The 15,830-nt window shown below is 34.8% G+C and overlaps 1 protein-coding gene across 2 annotated transcripts in view; it reads right to left on the bottom strand.

Annotated features, from left to right (window-relative positions):
* Positions 1–15,830, bottom strand: part of Inpp4b (inositol polyphosphate-4-phosphatase type II B) — a 784,856-nt gene that overhangs the window by 120,979 nt on the left and 648,047 nt on the right. For both annotated transcript variants that reach the window (XM_047566293.1, XM_047566291.1), the window contains one exon: positions 10,890–11,067. In XM_047566293.1, the coding sequence (XP_047422249.1) occupies positions 10,890–11,067 (178 nt within the window). The remainder of the gene's footprint in view (positions 1–10,889; positions 11,068–15,830) is intronic.

Genomic DNA, 15,830 nt, shown 5'->3' on the forward strand with positions numbered 1-15,830 from the left:
CTCCTCCACCAAATGGTTTCAGTAATGCTCAATGTTAACGAGGTTACTGTGATACTTGGCATGGTAGATTTTACAAGCTAGTGGTAAATAGCTAGTAAGTACTGCAGTAATGACAGCTTCCCAACTATAAAGAACTTTACAGCTGTACTTTGCAATTTCCTGATGAAATGTTTTAACAGCTTCACCCTGTAACAGACTGGAGGGTGCAGTAATTGATTTTCTGTATTATAGTACACTTAACATGCATGTGGCCTACCAATCTGTTGAAGGAGTACAGTCATAAGTCAAGAGTTGATCCATATTGTTAATAGAGTCATAGTTTGTAACCTGCAAGGAAGGGGCCCTATAATGTGCAGCGTTATTTTGAATAATAATTGATATTCTCACCACTTAATGCAGCATCCTTAGATATAAAGCCGACTTCAATATTGCCGTAACTCAAGGTAATTATTTCTTGGTGCACTCTCAATATGCAGTCAATAGTGCCATGTCTAACTCATGGTTGCTAAATGATCTCTAAATCTTCCTGTTGTGAATGTCAGCAATTAAAATCCATTAAATCTTGTGCAAAACAAGTGCCTCATAAGATTTTGTCATATCTTCATAGTTCTGTCTTTGCAATAGATCATAAAATTGTAAGGTGGAAGGGACCTTGAAGTTGACCTCTTTGTTAATCAGTTAAGAAAGTAAGTGTGGTAATCTGTTTTACTACAAGTTGCTTATGTTGGCATAAATGGAATAGATTACAAGTTGTGTAAAAATTCAGTAGTTTTTCCTATTCCATTCCACTTATCACCTGATCTAACAATTCCTGTCCTTCTTCCCTAACTCCAAATCCCTACATGTTTTCAACGTCCACCATTTCTCAAATGTGCCCACAATGCCCACATAATCATTGCTAAATTTCACTATTTAAAATACTGGTAATATATTAGTTATATTGAATCTACTTTGAGAAGGTAAGAAAACAAGAAGTATGGAAAAATAGATCTATGATAATACTCGACTGAAAAATAGTTTGGAATAAAGAAAACAAAATAAAAGTTCAGTTTATATTTGAAAGGAACAATAAATGTCCACTGATGTTTTCAAATAAGTGTTCAAATGGGAATAGAAGATATAAAAAAGATTCTGATGGAAAAATATCACTAGACAGTACTCAAACCAGTCAGTGTATTTACAGGAAAATGGGAAGACATGTTATTTGCATAATTTTTCACATAGCCTAGATATATCCATCAACGTGAATATAATATTAAAAATGTGAATTTACTCCCATTCAGCTTTAACCAAACTATTTCTGTGTTGATAATTTCAATAAATTCTTTTGATTTATTTTTAGAACAAAACAGCTTGCCTTCTTTGAATTCCTGCTACTATCGCTCCAGTCCCCAGATATTCATATAATTACTATGTAGCAGAATATTTATTCATATCCAATGAAATTTTCTATAGTATATGTAATCATTTCCTTCCCATAGCATGCACAAGCAGAGATTCCACTTAATTTATCTAAATCTCATTTGAGTTGATTTACCACCAAATGGAAGGAAGATAATTCAGAAGATTCTTGCAATTTTACAACCCAGAATTTTCTTTGGATAGTTGAATATAATGCATCACAATCTTTAAAACAATAATAGCTGGTTTTTACTTTGTTTCTATACTGACTAATATATCAGGCTGCTTGGGAATTCTCTGGATCACCAGGATACTGTGTATAGATTATACTTTACTAACTAATCCATTGCAATATTTTTATGACCTTGAAAAAAATTTAATTTTCTGAACTAGCACTATTTATTAAATGTAGACCAATGAAGAATTCAGTATGTTTTATAGTCAACATAAATCAGTTTGAGGAGATTAATATAGTCATTAAAACCCAACACAGCTGTATCCCTACAACTGGATGAAATTGGGAAGTAAAGTCAAGAGAAAGTTGTGGCCATGTCTCTGAGTAGATGCCAGAGGGTTCTGAATCCTTTTTCCTCTTCTGATCCATATACAGACATGTTATCCACTGCGCATTGGCCTGCACCAACATTATTCCTTTTCTGACTCAGTCTGTACTACATTAAATGCAAGAAGAAAAGCTGTATAAATATTATAATAAAAATTTATTTAATGTACCAGCTTAACAATATAATAAAAATAATAAACTCAGAACCAAGGAAAATCTAATTCACTTGTCTAAAAATTTTAAAAAATAATGCTATCTTCAAAATGAAATGTTTTTTATTATACTGACATTTTTCAAAACCATATTCCCATATAACTATTCTTTGAAGCAAAACACAAAAATATCTGTAAGTTTAAAACCACTTAGAATTACTTCTCCTGGGGATGAGTGGAGATAACTTCCTACTTTTCTGAATATGAATGACAGAGGAATTGTTAGACTATGTTCATTTAAGAACACTTTTTTATTAGATATCTCAACAAATTCAACTAAATTCTGTTCTATTTACAATTTCATTCTCATTGAAAAAAATATCAAGATGATGTCCAATTCCACTTGTAATATAGAAGCAGTCAATGGCATAAACAAGTGATTATGATTTTAGTAATCATGTATGCAGCAGGAAAGAATCCTGTTTACTTTGTATGTGATATGCTTTCATTATTTCATATAACTATATTCTTATATGCTGTCATTGGAATGAATATTTAACAGCCAATAGTTTACCTGACATTGGGCAGCTATGTATCATGCACTTGACCTAAGACAAAGCAGGTAACCATTTCCTAGTTTGTGTCAAATTACAGTGTCTATCTGTGAAACTCTTAATGGAGCTCACTATAAACTATACTCTTCTGTTTGTGCTACTTTTTTTTTTTTTTTTTGACTGAACTTCTTTAGTTTCATGTTTTGACTCATCATCCCGTTCACCCAAAATGCTGTAAAGGGAACCCCAAGAGCCTAAATCACTCTTTCGAAACCTATTTTCCCTACCGGTGATATAATCCATTCCCTCAAAGCTTCTACTAGAATCTTTCTGCCAAAGTCTCTAAAATCCATTTCTATCCACCTCCTGAACCATCTCTATCATCTATTTCCACTTAAAGTCCTTTGAGTTTAGGAGTCCCAGACTGATCTCAAGTGGTTTTTGTTTGCTTGTTTTGTTTTTTAAATCTATTCTTAGATTTTCCTTCTGAGTGTTATCATTACTATCCATCAGCTGGGAATCTAAACCTCTGGAATATCCTCAGTGATACCAATAGTCTAAATTTGTCTCTGATTTCTTCTAGTTTACTCTTTTCAAGAATTTCAAAGACTGACTCTTTCTTTACAATTCCAAAGTTAGTTCCATTTAAGATCCTTCTACATTCCAATGGATACTTTCCACATCCTTCTTAGTGGCTGATTTACTTTTATAAGCTAACTTTGTTTTTCTCAGAATGTTACCCAGAGGCCACAAATAATGAGTCTCAGCCCTAAATTACTAAATCAGAATTTGTACATTTAGCAAGTTCCCTAAGGACCATTACAGACATTTTGTAATGCCCAATAAGACCTAATGATTCAAATTCTTTGTCCTAACTCAATCTATTATTATTAAGTTGTGTAAACACTTCTTATATTCTGGTAGAAGGGTTTTGTATGATATATATTTTATAGATTCTTTCTCCAAGTTCATGGCTTGTCTTTTAATTTTAATAGTGTCTTCTGAAATATAAAATTTTTAAATTTATTAAAGTATTACATATCATTTTTCTTTTTTGACTCATGGTTTTGAATGCAAGAAATATTTGTCTAACTCAAGATGATAAATATTTTCTCCTATGTAAAATTTCCAGAAGTTTCTTTTTAAAATTTCTTTTAGATTATATATAAAGGTCTATGATCTACTTTAAGTTAAATTTTATATGTGCATCTGTATGCCCAGTCATTCCTGCATAGTATGGTAAAAAGATATCTTTTGCTGAATAAAATTAATTTGTGTTTTGGTCTAAAGTTATTTCGACATAAAGTATCAATCTATTTCTGGGTTCTCTATGCCATTCCATTAATCTATAAGTCTGTGCTACACTGATATTTCACAAACCACAATATCCTCACTAGTATTTTTTGCTTGAAAGTAAATATACTTAAGGAAATTAAAAAGTTGAAGTTTTTGAACTATCTGTTCACATATTGACTGTCTCTCTCTCTATTCTTTGTGTACATCCAAATCTCCCTGGTATCATTTTTTCTCCCTGATGGCTTTTCTTTGCCACTTGTTGTAGTGCGCATCTGCTATAAAATCCTTTATCTGTCTTCTCTTTACCTTTATTTTTGGCAGATAACGTCTCTGGAAATGAAACTGTAAATTATCATCTTTTCTTTGGTCAGTACTTAGAAGATGTTACTCCACTGTCTTCTGGTTTTCATAGTGCCTAATTAAGAGTTGGCTGTCATTCTCAGTGATGTTCTCTGCATGTGACCCTTTTTGCTTGCGTCCCCCCAACCACACACATACAATTTCCTGTTATCTTTGTTTTTCAGTAATTTGGTTATGATATACCTGAGTTTCTTTTTCTGTATTTATTCTGCTCAGAGTATCTTGAGTTCCTTGAGTTACTAGTTTTCTATTTCGTCAAATCATGAAAATTTTTGATCATTATTTTTGCAAATCATTTTATGCTCCCTCTCACCCTCTTCTTCTTGGACTCAGATATCAGCCTTCTTGACATTGCTTTTTAAGTCATTCATGTTCTGCTCATGTTTTACAGTGGTTTTGCCCTGTTTCCTTTGAATAGTTTTTAAGGCTATGTTTACAAATTCACTAAACTTGTACAGTGATCAATTTACTATTAATTCACCAAGCATAGACTATTATCTCAGAAACTGCTTTATACTTCTGAGTTCTTTGTGATTCTTTTTTATTTTTGTACCTATCTATTATTTATTTTGTGGTACTAAGGATTGAACCCTGGGGTGCTCTATCACTGGACCATGTTCCCAGCCTTTTGGTTTTTTTTTTTATTTTTTGAGAGAGAGTCATACTAAGTTGTATGGCCCCAATCTGTGATCCTCCTTACCTCAGTCTCCCAAGTACCTCGGATTATAGGTATGCACCAACACATCTAGTTGATTCTTTTAAAAAATCTTCTATCATTCTGCTCATTCTGTTTTTTCTCTAATATCTAAAATATATGAAGAATATACAAAATTCCTATTTTAGAGTCCTTATCTGCTAATGTAAACATCTCTGTCACTGGATCTGTTTATATCCCATTTTTGCTTCTAGTTATGGTTTATATTTTCCTGCTTCATTACATGTTTGATTTTGCATTGTTGGTTTCTAAATTTTAATATAATCCATTAAAGAATAATGTTTTGTTTTAAGTTAAGTTACTCAAAATCAGTGGAATTCTTTCAATCCTTATTTTAAAGCCTTATTAGGATGGATTAGGAGTAATCTTTAGTACTAATTTAGCTCCACTACTAGGGCCATGTTCTTGTGATGATGCTACTTAATTCCTTGAGCATCTCTTTTTTGTGCTATTGGCAGAAAGATAAATTATTATCAGCCCTGTGTAATCACCAGGAAAGATTGTTTTTGGTGTATTTTTGGTATTTCCTTTTCTGAATATGGCTAGTTTATTCTCAATCAAACATAAATCAGAACTCAAGTAAATATTTAAAGGCACTCATTTATAGGACGACAAGGCTCTATCTATATGAAGATTTCTCTTTTCTGATACTCTGCTCTATTATTTCTAGCTATCTTGGATTTCCTAAACTCTAATCCTTATTTACTCAATTTGAGAACATACTGTTTGTGTTTCCACTCCCAAATGCTCAGCCTGGAAAATGCCTTTAAAAGTAAGCTCAGTAATTAAGGATCACATAGTCTGTTACCTTTCTGTGCTCCCTATTTTCAAGTGACTGACAACCATTTTGTCCAGTCTTAGCATTTTTTAAGGTGAGAGGATCCATGTGTCTCCATCATGGATAGAACAGAGACCATTCTGATTTTTTTATATGCAAGTTTCATTCTTAACATTGTCATATTTTCTTATCTTTGTTTTGTCCTATTCTCCAGTTTTCTAATAAACACAAATTTTGTTAATTGTATAATATTATTTCATAAATTAAGTATTTATCACTTGGAAGGATTTATGAAAACCAAAGCATAAATTCTAATCTTAAAATTTAATCTTCATCTAAACCAGTTATTCTAAAGTTCCCTCTAGACCCTTGATATGTACAGGCTATAATCATAGATAATAAATCAAAATTCTTCATTCACTAAATCTGATCTTAAAGTTTAGGGCTGAGATAGACTTAGGAATGGTTGAAGCAAATAAACAATAAGAAATTTCCTTGCAGTATCTAAGAAATCAGTATAATTAAAAGTCTCCTCTATATTATGTGTATCTTCAATTTCTTACCACAGTGTTTTCCCAGCATTACTCTCATAGAAACAGAATATTTCTTAAGAAAATCTGGAGTTGAGTTCTAGAATGAAATGCTTTTCATTTTTCCTTCAACACACAGAATGTTTTAGTAGAGTATACTGAAATTCAAGAATATTAGTAAACAGAATTTCTTAAATATACTGTAATATAACTCTAATATTTGCAATTCTAACCATTTAACCATTGTAACACTGGAAACACCCCATTCTTAAAGTCTTAGTTTGTAAAAGTTAAGGACCATGTCTATGTAGTATTTATTATATAGCATTGAGTACAATACCATACACAATTAGGTTCTCACTGATGCTTTTTAATGAGCAGGTAATAATGACTTTGTAAACAAGGCCCATCATTCTCTATGGAAAAGAGAAAGCAGTGGGCATTTGAAAGTTAACGTCACACGTATTTCTGAACTATGAGAAACAACATATATTACCTACATTCATTTTGCTATTCTTTTCAGCTTGAATTTACTAACATTTTTCCTTGGGTATATTTTCCTGAAATATCTCAAATTTAATCTGAGGAAAAGAAAAGTGCATTTTTATCCCACTCTAATAGTAAATTTCAATATTGCATGTTAAAATTTTGACTTATCCTTTGTCTTTTCTTTTGTAATTAATTCAGATAAACTCAGAACTTGTCTAGTATTAGGATCTTATAAAATTATTTAATATTTCCAAGAACTAATATGCAACAAACAAATCCAATTCTCCATCAGGAGATATACTAAGAGTTTCAATTCAATGTAGTTGGTGCATATTAGAACAAGAGATAACTATAGAAAATGTTCATTATTGTAAAATTTCACTTATGTTCTTTAGCACACACTTACTTGTCTCCTTGGTCCTATGTATGAATGTCTATCAAAAACTCATGGGACATTCAAAGACAGGACAGTAGTTAAGCTCACAGAATCTGGAGCCAGAAAACCGACTGGTGTGACTGTAAGCACATTATGTAATGGTTCTGTGCCTCGGTTTCCTTAACAGTGTAAAATGAGAATCCAAAAAATAGCTCATAGGATTAGGAGGAATCAGTGTAGAAAATAGCAACTTCCTCATGGAATTGTGAAAAGTGAACACCTTACGGCAGCTAAGTCTCAGCTAAATGCCACCTTACCTTGTCATCGTCATTACCACCACAACTCTTACCTCTAAGAACTCTGCATTTCTTGTGAAAAATAATCAGTCTTATTTTTATTCTGCCAGGGTCCCTAGTGTCAGGCACAGTGCCTGGTGAACTGTATGAATTCAGGAAATACTTTTACTTTTTATAAGTTGTGTGTGTTTCTTTCTTTCTACCAATGAGTGTTCAGGATGGAATTTTGTTTGGAACCTCAGACCGATACTTTGGTGCTCTATGGCAGCAGAGATGCTATGAATTGCTTTAGGATCTAAAAGTACTGTCTACTCTGTGATTTCCCTGAATATGTCAGCAAGTTAGGCTCCCCTGTCACCTCTTGTCTTTCCACGGACTCTGAGTATATGTTTAATTGATAATGACTCCATTTCTATCATCTCCAGATGCACTGGTTTACCTAAGAGCAGAGATGACATCCCATCACAAACTAATTGAGTACTTCCTACCACATTACCCCTGGGCTGCCCTCAGCTTTCCCCGCCACACGGAGTCCACTCCAGAGACCTCATCCAGGTACAGATGCTCAAAGACTGTAAAACCTTCTGAGTTCCCTGCCAAGTATGAATATAAAACCATTCCTATTACTTCTGAAATATGCTCTATGGATGAGTTCCTAAAAAAAATAAGAAATTATTTTCCAAATAGACCCATTCAGAATCCATAAAAGGAATAATGAAATGTAGGTCAGAGGATATAGACTATCAGATATGTAAGACGGGCAAGTGCAGAAATCTAACATATGGCATGAGAATAGCTAATGAAACTGCTTTGTATTTGAAATTCACATGAAATGAGTGAGTTTTAGCTGCTCCAGCCACAAACACAACAAAAAAAGGATATGTGTATAAGAGGCTAATGTGCTTCATCCTGGTAACCTTTTAATTATCTGTATGTGTTCCATAAGATCATGCTGCATGTCTTAAATATATATAGTAAAATTTATTTTTTAAACTGGGACTATCGATGAAGAAAAAATTATTCTCTAATCCAGTGTTTTAAACCCCTCAAACTTAGAAAAATGAAACTTTAAAAACTTACATTCCAAAAATATTAAATTACATTTAAACTTGAGATATCACTAAAACAATTTTCCTTTCATGGTGAACTTGTGGATCACACTTTATTCTACACTAGGAGCTACTCACAGTCTTCATAGACTATGCAAAATTGTTAACTGAGATAATTCTTTGAAATTCCAGGCAGGAATTTTTAAAAGAATGCATGGCTTGCAAAATTAACTTGAGAAAGATCCTCCTTGTTCCAAGGGCTGAGGGATTTATTAGTAGGCAAAGCTTATCTACCCTGTAGAAAACGTAGGGGGAAAAGTTGGAGCAGCACTGGATTAAAGAAGCAGAAAGTGCCCCCCTCCATCACTGCAGCAAGTTGTAAATGATGTATGAAATGGCAAATCCCTGCCCAATGCACAGGAAGAATATAAATACTGCTCTGTAATCACTGCAGTGATGTGCTATTTGCTAAAATTTTCTGCTTAGGTGAGCCCAGAAAAACCCTACCTCATCTACAAATCCAAAAGAGAAATGAACCAAAATGAGATTATATTATTTTACTGTATGCAACAATCTTTTATTTCTTCTTTTCTCCCTTGGCCCTAAAGATGTATTTGTTGAATACTAGAATATGTACTTATCACTAAGGACTTTGTCCAAAAAAAAAAGAATTTTGAGTATTTTAAATAAGGAAATGTCAGAATATATATATTACATAAAGGGCACAGCCCTGGGTTTGAACCCCTGGTTTTGTTGGATTCCTGGGTTTTAGTCTAGATATGATTTCCAGTTACATGATTTCTAACATTTTGGACTTCTTAGAGTAAAAAAATGATGCTAATACGCACCCCACATTGTGAAGACTAAATAAGGTAGCAAAAGCCATGTAGGCCCTTGCTTTGACATGAAGTATGTACTTGTAAAATTTGGTCAATATTTTCCTCCCTTTTCACAATGGAGGCGCCTGTTATGGCATGGAAAAAAATGCTACATTTCAAACTAGATATTTTGGGTTTGGGGTTCTGATCTTTGACTTTTTAAAATATTAGGTGTACTGGGTCACATCTGTAATCCCACCAGCTATGGAGGCTGAGGCAGGAGGATCGAAAGTTCAAAGTTGGCCTCCACAACGGCGAGGTGCTAAGCAACTCAGTGAGACCCTGTCTCTAAATGAAATACAAAATAGGGCTGGGGATGTGGCTCAGTGGTCAAGTGCCCCTGAGTTCAATCCCTGATACCAAAAAACGAAAAAATAAAATTAACAAAAAAACTAAGAAAACACGTCACTTGATCTTTCTGCACAGATATCGGCTAATTTTTCATAAAAATAGATATTAGTTTTTTCCTATGAGAAAATGTATGAAAAGGATGAAATTTAAACTAAAATGCTACACAGGTAGCAAGATGGTACTATTATTAAATTTTCAATTATCTGAGTAAAATGATAGATATACATAAAATCTGAGTTTCGATGAATCTATGCTTCAGAAAGAGGTAAAAGAAGTAAACTTTTTATTTACTCTAGATTTGTAATACAAATGTTTCCATTGGTCAGTTTCATTATAAGTATTTCATAGCAAATTATAAGATGTCAGAATGCAGAGATGCTGGATGAGCACATTGGCATTAGACTCCATGACACCTGGTTTTACCTTTAAAGACAGGTTGCAATTTGTCCTTTTCTGTCTTGGCTCTATGTCACGCTGCTGCCCTAATTAGCTATGAAAGTTGATATGAAGTGTCTGTCCCATGCTAGATCAACTTTCCTTTCTGCAGATAGGAGCAAGTCATTCTTGGAAATATCCAGACTTAGGTTCTAGTATGTCTCAAACAATAACTAATACTTCTAGAAATTTTTAGAATCTTCTCCCAGCAGGTAATATTGTAGAAAGCAGGGGAATTATCCCCATGCAACTAGTGTGAAGCCACATCAAAGTTCTGCATTCAAAGGAAGTGACATTCTGATTCAAACGCATAGCTTTACATGCAGAAAAATTAGGTGATCAACAGAGGAAAATACTTTCCAAAATCTAACTTAAGTCACTTAACAAGACCATAAGCCAAAGAAAATAAAGGTGCCAAGGAAAAGAGAAAGCGTACACCAACCAATAACAGGTTTCACTTCCTACTAGGAAAGAAAAATAATGCTCAGTAAGATTTGAAAAGAGAATAAGGCCAATTCATTTTGATCCTGTGGCAACACTTTGAAGCTCCCTTTTAACCCAGTCTCTTACATTTCCAGATGCTATGAAAGGCAATGTATGCAGAAAGCAACGCCAGTGGGGCTGGGTGGATTTCATTTCCCCACTGTAGAGAAGACCCGGATCTTACTTTCTCTGAAAGCATCTTTAAAGAATTCTTCAGGCTGTCTGGAGAACGTTGGCTTGCAGAATTAAGCAGCAGGTCCGCATGGGTCGCTATCAGAGGTTGTAGTTGATTGATGTTGCTGAGAACTTCTTTTGCTTTCGCTGTATTTTCAGGTGAATAGTAAATAAACTGGTACCCAGTACTGCAACAGCAAAGATAATGGCACATTACACCCAAAGCAGAAAGGATTTGTAACCTTTAATACCAGATGGTTGATGATAAACAGAACTCCAAATGGCATTACTCCCTGTGGAAGAGATAAGAATTATTCTAAGGGAATTTGATGATATCCTAACAATTTTCTGTTTTTTTTTTAATTGGTGCATTATAATTATACCTAACAGTGGGATCTGTTGTTACATATTCATACATTCACAAAACAGGTTTTGGTCAATTTCACTTCCCAGTACTTACTTCTTTCCTTCACCTTCTCTCTTCCTTTGCTCTATTACTCCTAGAAGTTTTTAAGTAAGGTGGCAAACGTACTTTTTTTAAAGACTAGGTTAAATACATCTAGTTCTTGTTCAACCACTAGAAAGATTCCACATGAATATATATACATATATCTACATATACATATAAATGAATGTGAAGATGTGTAGATATATGTAGATATATATATCAAATAGTAGTATTCAAAAATTATTATTATTATTATTATTAATTACTAATGGACTTGAGGCCACCTAGTACAGAGAAAAAAGTGTGTGACTATATTCAAGTCATTGTCATCCTAAATCCTGGTTTGCCACTTACTAACTTGATAATCTTGGGCAACCTTCAGCTTCCTCATCAGGGAAATGGGAATCATTATCCAAACAATTCTATGAGGTAGGTAAGATTAGAGATCATTCATGTGAGGTGCCTAAAATAGTGTTTGGTATTAGAGTAAGCATTCAAATAACCACTACCTCTATATTCCCTATGGTACTGGTCAAGGAGGAGAAGGAATAAGTATTAAAACACAGAAATAGGAAGAAAAGAAATTAATGCCAGGTGGGCAGATGGCTAATTTTATTGAATAGAAGAAGAATTTTATAGCATAAAAATTTTATTCTATTACTTTATCACCACCTTTTTGTTCCTTATGGTTTCCCATCTGACCTTTAAAGAAATTTAAAATGGATTATTAACTGAACGATTATTGACTTTCATTACCATCATGTAGGAACTGATTGAGAATGTCATGGGAGTTAGGGATTCATAAAGCAAAGATATCTTTGGTCAGTTTCAGCAGGAAAGACAAAGGAGGCATTGCATCAGAGAAATGAGTAAAGCAGCAAAACCCCATCCAGCAGGAATGAGTAGAGTCATGGTTGGTACAAATCTGCCTGTGTCTTTACAACATTTTTTTTTTGCACCAGGGATTAAACCCAGGGATGTTCAACCACTGAGCCACATCTCCAACCCTTTTTATTTTTTATTTGGAGACAGGGGCTCACTACGTTGCTAAGGCTGACTTTGAACTTGAGATCCTCCTGTCTCATCCTCCCTAGTTGCTAGGATTTCAGGCATACACCACCATGCTAGGCTACACCTGACTACACTAGACTCTTAAAGTAGTCTTGCACAATAATTTGCAACCTATGTTGAGTATTTGTTAGCTCTTTTCCCTACAGTTCCCAAGTAAATTACTTAAATTCCCATAATTCCATTTCTCATCTTGAAAAATTAGAAATCATTAAAAAAAATTAACATGTAAGCCTTCTCTTCTCTACTAATTTTTTTTCAGGGGGGACATAACAGAATCTTTAAGGAGATGATATTCTTTAGCAAGCATATAAGAAATATTCCCCATATTTTATTTACTATTCATTTGTTACAAAATGATGAAAATAAAAGTCCTTGGATGCTTCAGCTATTTAGAAGCTGGAACAAAGAGTCAGTGAAGAATGACAGCTTTACAAAGGCTAAGAAATGCAGAGTTTGATTGACACAAGGATTTGCTCTCATTTCCTACTTGGAGGTTTTAAATGTCAGCAGTTACAATAAACCTTAACAAGTTATTATATATTTTAATGTTAATTAAGACAAGTAACAAATAGCACTTAAAGAGAGGAGAAAGGAAGCAACAGATCCTGTGGATGACTTGTGTCTATTCCTGGTTCATCCTGTGGTGGGGACCCAGGCCTATAGAACAAAAACTGTGACTATTTCCTTGAGAGAGTCTACAAAAGTCAACCCACCAAGGTCCTTCCTAATTCAGACAATTCCATGCTATTTTGGAGACAGTTATCTGAAGATACTGATGTGTCACCAGGGTGAGGTAGAGGTTTGACCCCCTCCCCCCAGCTCTGACCTCAGGGAGCCAGAGAGACTATAAACCCAATGCAGCTGGCTGGCCTGCTGCTCTGCCACTAGAGTTTGCTTCCTCTTGTGGTCTGATGGGTACTCAGAGGCCACCCACTGCTTAGTTCTTGGAAAGCTGCCCTGCTACAGACCATGTGGTCTCCATCTTCCTCTTTACCTGACTCCTCATTCTGCACTGTATCATTTCTGGCCCCCATGCCCTTACTCCATTTATTCTTTTTTACTTTTACCCAAGTCCCTTCTTAAGTTATTCTAATTTTCTTGGAATTGTATACAGGGCTACCGTGACACTCCATCTTTATTCTGCACACTTTGCTTTGGCTCCTTTCTCCTTGCTGGTGTCTCCTCTCCTGACATTTCCCATCACCCTTTCATCTTTTCCCTCCCAATGTGCTCCCTGCCTAATGTCTTTTAAAGATGAGCATCTTACCTAATGAGGTTGAAGTTTCATTTTCCACGATAAAAGTCAAGGTTGGTGTCCAGGATGAAATAGTATGGTATGGAGAAAAATATCACCACCCACAAAATAATTTTAAGTATACATAAATTTCATGTACCTATTCAGTGCTTTACTCCTTAAACATGTCATATATTTTAATGGTTACAGCTTCTTAAATGGAAAGTTATGAGTATAATTTAATTATCTAGATAAAAAGAATATATCTAAACTCTATTTTGCGGTGGTATGAAAGTTTAACTGAATCCAAACACCTGAATCAACTATCAATCAGGTAAAATCAGAAGAAAGAAGAAGCATTTATTTAGATAAAATACATTTATATACAATAGAGCAAATCATGGATATTGAAAATTGAAATTAGTTTATCATTTTTCTATAGATTAAACAGTGAATTAAAGTATGCATTTATAATTTATCTATTTACCTAAAACTTTAATATATAGTTATGGTTTGGATGTGAAGTGCTCCCCAAGACTCACATGTGACACAGTGTAAGAAGGTTTGGGGAGAAATGATGGGGTTCTGGGAGTCTTTACCCAATCTATGATTTAATTCCTGATAGGGGTTAACTGTGTGGTAACTGAAGTGGTGGGGTGTGCCTGGAGGAGGTGGAATTGGGGTGTGGCTTTGGGTATGCCTTTGCCTTTGGCAAGTGAGGTCTATCTGCTTCCTTCTGCTACACTCTTCTGCCATGTTGTTCCTGTCTCTCACCCTGAGCCCTGAGGAATGGAGTCGGCTGTCCATGGATTGAGACTTCTGAAGCCGTAAGCCCTCAAATAAACTTCTCCTCCTCTATGGTTGTGCTGATTGGGTCATTTAGTCACAGCAGTGAAAGAGCTAACTAAAACATATATTTAGTATCAATGTAAGTAGAACACAAATAGTTACCCATCCTTCTGTGTATGTCAACTATAACTAGGTATATTATTTTTTGAAGACGTAAGGAAATATAAGGTACACAGTGAAATCATGTTCATAAACTCTAATTGCTAGCCAAAATACAATTTGAACAAAGACTTCAATAGTCTGTACTATGCCATCCACCTCCTCCATACTTTTTTGCTGGTCTTTCTTATTCCCATTTTCTAGGGTCAGCATGTACCAGAATTCAGTCCTTAGAACTCTTGTCTTGTTGATCTACATATCTCTCCTAAGTAAGCTTATTTAATCTTGTGGTTTAAATGTATCAATTATGTTCATGATTCCAAATGAATATCTCCAACCTGGACATTTTTCCTGAATTTCAATTAAAATAACAGCTCTCCTCTTTGACAGTTGGAACCTAAGAGTTCTATGCTGCTCCTGATCAGCTCCTATTTTCAACCATCAGCTCCACTGTCTTCTCTGTCACAGTTTATGACATAACCACTGGATGTGGTCAATGACCTTATTCTCCCCTGCCTACATTTTGTCCAATTTTTCAGGAAAGCCCTTCTTTTCCTTCAAAATATACCCAGAATCCAACCACTTGTTTCCAACTCATTGCAAATATCCTGATGCTACATGTCCTACTACTAGAATTACTGCAATGGCCTATAAACTGGTCTCCCCACCTGTGACCTTGTATAACCTATCTGGAGATAAATAACTCTAAGACACTTGTATTCTTGACTTATGCTCAGGACTGGAAGGAGGTAGGAGGCAGGCAAGAAGAGAAAGTGGTTCTTCCATTGGTCCCTGATCACAAGTTCATATCCTGAGACTCTCACTGTTATTTTCAACGCCTCCTCCTCCTTCCCAACCTATTTGGCTCAGCCAAACTACTATTTTAGAAGTGGAGTTAAAGAAAAATATAGATGAGAGATAAGGAATAGGCAAGAAGGAAAGGGAAGGAATACATGAGGGAGGAAGGGCAGGGTGATAACCAAGCATGGAAGTTCACAAGAAAAAGTGCTTTCCAGTAGTGTGTCTCTGCTTCTGAGGCAGAGCTCAACCCACAGAAAAATCTCAGTACAAGTTCCCTCTATTTTTTCACAAATCAAGCACTACTTGTAAAAAACGGTCTCTTGAATCCATAGGGAGGGATAGACAGGCTCTTAGTTCTAACTGAGAAGAAAACCATGTGGATAATAAATGAAAATTCACACCTTACTGCACTTAAACATACCCTTCTGGCTTCACAGGGCTTAACAACG

Source organism: Sciurus carolinensis, chromosome 10 (genome assembly GCF_902686445.1).
Source record: "Sciurus carolinensis chromosome 10, mSciCar1.2, whole genome shotgun sequence".
In the NCBI taxonomy this organism is placed as follows: Eukaryota; Metazoa; Chordata; class Mammalia; order Rodentia; family Sciuridae; genus Sciurus; species Sciurus carolinensis.